Genomic DNA, 4,279 nt, shown 5'->3' with positions numbered 1-4,279 from the left:
ATCTTCCTTTGAAAGCCCTAACCCCACTTTCTGATCCTTTCAAACTCCTCCTTCCAGTTCCCTTCATTATCTATTCCCATTGTTTATTCAATCTCTCAGACCTTCCAAACAGAATTCTCACCTAGACCCTTTTCCCAACCACTCTCCCCTTCCTCTGGCCACCCAAAGTTACTTTAGTGTATATAAGATCCTCCCTGGCACCCATTCAAATGCTGAGACTTTCTCATGCCCAAAAGGCTGAGACTGTCTCATGCCTGCTCGTCCCTATGGGCGTTACTAATCTTCTGGTTCCTTAAGAATCTGGCCTATATGATTTATCTCTAATAAACTATTTCTCTGGCTAGAAGAAGATTTGAGTGGAATTCATTCAGGCAGGGCCCGTGTTGAGATCTTGGGGTTCCAAGCACCCCAAAACCTCTAGACCTCTTCACCTCCCTACTTTTCTTCAACGTCTATCTAAATACTTCTTGTTCCCATTAGTCATATAATCAATGGATTTAGAACTGGAAGAAAGAAAGTGGTATAATGGTTAGGGCACTGGACTTTGAATCAAGAAGAATGAGGTATGATCTTGGATACAGGTTAACCTCTAGGATCTTCATTGTCCTCATCTAGAGAATGCAAGGATTGATCTCAAAGACCTTAAATGTCCCTTCTACCTCTAAATCTATGAGCCTATGGGATTTTCAACATCATCTTGTTTTGCCTCCTCTCATCACAGATTAAGAAACTGAGGTCCAGGAAGGAAGAGGAAGTAAATAGCAGAGCAGGAATTCAAGTCCAAGCCTTCCAGTATTCTTTCTAGCACACATATAGTCCCTCTCCCAGGCCCTCCTGACTGTTCAATGACCTGACACAGATCCATCATGTTCCAGCAAAACAGATTTTTAAAAACCTAGTTCACACATGGTATAGGAGTCAAGTACAACCTACCCATCTGTCTTCCTCCTGCACCAAATGTGGCACTAAGGGATTTGGATCAATTAGTCACTATAATTTGAGGCTGAAGATAATTAATTACATAAAATTAAATGCATGTGGTCCATATATATGTGAATTTCTGATCATGTGACCTTCTATTTAAATTAAAAAAAAATACTTGCCCCTGCACTAGGCTCTAATCTGAGTCCTCTGGTCCTCACTCAAACATCTGTCAACCAGCCAATCTATTTTTTCTGTCTCTTAACCCAAACCACCCAATGGACCACCCACAGAGAAAGCTCTTTGTGAAAATGAGCACTACATCCTCAGGCCAACTGCTTTCAATGGTTGCTGAGGGGGTAGGGGACACTCCTCCAGATCTGTCTTGAGTTCCCAAAGAGGCAAATGTTATAGATAAGCTTCTTAAAGTTAGAGATATTGCTTATCTATATTTTGTTTCACACTTCCACTCCTCCCTCAGTGCCTAACAGAGGGCTTTGCATATAGTAGGATCATAAGATTTGGAGTTAGAAGGAAAGGTAGGCACTGAATGAATGAATGATTGAATAATTTAGGAACCCAAAAGTAACATATCCTGACTTGCACCTAAGAAGACATTAATATCACACTCCAGAGTATACAGTGCAGGAATTCCATAAGTGCACAAGTCAAAGACAGCAATACAGGAAGCTAGGTAGCCTGAGACACTTTGGACTTTTCCCTCAGGTAAAAGAACATTGATACTTCTGGCTAGTTATATATCCTGGACAATAAACCTCAACCATTTCCTCAATAGATAAGTTATCAAAGGATATGAACAAGCAGTTTTCAAAAGTAGATTTGAAAACAATAAATGGACATGTGAATCACATAGAATGTATCTCAAAAAGAGAAATTCAAATCAAAATAATGGTGAGGTTTTACTTCACTCCATGCAAATTGGCAAAGATGGCAAAAGATGGAAACAATTGAAGTCAGAGGGGCTATAAGAAGACAGACATACTCCTGTGCTATTGGTGGAGCTGTGAAGTGGTTCTGGGTTTCAATTTGGCGTGATGTAAAAGAGTGACCAAACTGTCTACAGCATTGTTGAGCACAGAGCCCAAGGACATCACATGGAAACAAGATAAGGTTTAGTACATATTAAAATATTCATCGAAAGATTCTTTGTGGTAGCAAAGAACAGTGAGCAAAGTGGATGGCTGTCAATTGGGGAACAACATAAAAATCTGTGGTATATGAATGTCATGTGTTATTGCAGTACAATGAGGAATGACAAAGGTGAGGGATTCAAAGTAACAGTGCAAAATGAATGAACTCACAGTGAAATAAGCAGAATTGAGAAAAACATACACAATGACTACAAAAATACAGATGAAAAGGAAGTTGAACTCTAAGCAAAGGGAAAACTAACCAAAGTCCAAGAGGAGAGATAATGAACCACACCTCCTGCCTTGGGGGAGGGGGGAGGGCAGCAACTAGGACAGAATATTGTATGCCTTGTAAAGTGAGTTTTCTGTATCTGATTTTGTTTGTTTGTTTGTTTGTTTTTTTGTAATAAAAAGTTCAATCTGGGAGAGCAATGGGAAATACCTGTCATCTTAAGACAAAAAAGGATAAAGAAAACACTTTTGTTTTTTTTTCAAAGACCTCAATCTTTTCCTGGAACAGACTACAAGCAAAATCTTGCTTTTATAGGGAGTCTTGCCTTGTTGAGGAAATAATAAGTATAGCTTATATCTATCTAGAATTTTAAGGTTTGCAAAGCACTTTATATAATCAGTCCATCAATAGGCATTGATTAAGTACTTACAACATGCCAGACAATGTGCTAAGCAATGGAGTTTGGGGAGAAATAGAAAAAAAAAGGCAAAAACAGCATCCCTGCCCTCAAGGAGTTCACAATCTAATTGGGAAGACAACTTGTTGACTCTTATGAACATACAAGAGATATACGGGACAGGTGGGAAAAAATCTCAGAGGGAAGGCACCAGGAAGAGCTTCTTGAAGAAGGGGGGATTTTAGCTGAAAGACATCTTGAAGGAAGCTAGGGAAACCAGGAGGCAGAGGGAAGGAGGAAAACCATTCTAATCACAGGGTGCAGTTTATCTCATCTGAGTCTTCCAGAAGCCACTCGAGATTAATGCTTTAATATCTCCACTTTACAGAAGTGGGAGCTGAGATTCAGAAAAGTTAAGTGGTTTGTCATAAAGCTATGAAGGGGTCCGAGGTAGAACTGCTAACCCAGGTTTCTCTGGTCTCCAAGGCAAGAACTATCCATTACACCCAAGGGCATCAGTAAAGAGTAAAGAGGCAACAGATAATACAGTGTTTGAATTAAGCAAATTGGGCTTAATTTAAACAAAAACTCTCTATTGAAATGGATAACCTAGATATTTAGTATTCTTTGTGGGAAAGAATTTTAGGATTTAAAGGTAATCTCAGGTTCCTATTCTGGTGAGGGGAAAAGGGAAAAATGTGTTAATCTAATAATCCCAAGTCATATTCAATTGATTTGAGAAAATGCATTAATTAAAATCTTAATATGTTCAGGAAATCAAGATGATGATTGAGAACAGGGATTTTCCACCTTTGTTGCATCATAGACCCTTTTGACAATCTGAAGAAACCTACTTTTTTCAAAATAATGTTTTTTTAAATTCATATTTAAAGGAAATGCACAATTTTAGTTAGCGGTGAGTAAAAATAAAAATGCAATTGTTTTTCCATCCAAGTTCATAGCCTCCCTGAAATCTATCGCTAGAGGGTCTTTAAACCCCAGCTGAAGAATACTTTATGTAAAACATTCCCTTGTGGGATGCTCAGATCAATTTCAGAGCCCAAACTACCCCCAAATTAGTGTGTGACTAATGTCCACTGGCTTGAGGCAGTAACTGCAGTCACAGAATAATAGAAGTCACAGAAAGCTCCAGGCACATGCTGTACCAAGCCTCCAGTCGGGAGAGATAATCTCTTGCTATGTTCTGAGTCCCTTTGGCTGACAAGGGAGGGCTAATAATACAAGAGCCCTGGCAGCCCTGAACAAGCCTTGGCCTGCTAAGCAAAGAGGGCCTCAGAACTAAGTAGTAAGCCCACAGACTTTCACCTTATGCAGAGCCCCTCATCCCCTCCCTCCTCCCAGCCTGGCCCCCTCCCTCCAACTCAATCCCAGGAATACTTACTTTGCTGGCAGATAGATACAACAGTGACTGCAGCCAGTAAGACTGAATCACTAGCCATCTCTCCTCTGGCCTCTTCCTGATGGCTGAATTATTTGTAGAATGGGAGGGAGAGGAAAGAAAGCCTGTCCACCTTGTGAAGGTGAAACACCTTACAAAGCAAGCAAGTTTTTCTGAAG

General features: G+C 40.0%; 1 protein-coding gene across 1 annotated transcript in view; it reads right to left on the bottom strand.

Annotated features, from left to right (window-relative positions):
- Positions 1–4,279, bottom strand: part of MGST2 (microsomal glutathione S-transferase 2) — a 34,654-nt gene extending 30,375 nt beyond the window's left edge. Inside the window, exon 1 of the mRNA XM_027867001.1 lies at positions 4,104–4,279. Within this exon, the coding sequence (XP_027722802.1) occupies positions 4,104–4,161 (58 nt within the window). The 5' untranslated portion in view covers positions 4,162–4,279. The remainder of the gene's footprint in view (positions 1–4,103) is intronic.

This window comes from Vombatus ursinus, unplaced genomic scaffold (assembly GCF_900497805.2).
Source record: "Vombatus ursinus unplaced genomic scaffold, bare-nosed wombat genome assembly UNPS02014784.1, whole genome shotgun sequence".
Taxonomy (NCBI): Eukaryota; Metazoa; Chordata; class Mammalia; order Diprotodontia; family Vombatidae; genus Vombatus; species Vombatus ursinus.
Note: the sequence above shows the minus strand (reverse complement) of the source record. Positions and strands in the feature narration are given on the sequence as shown.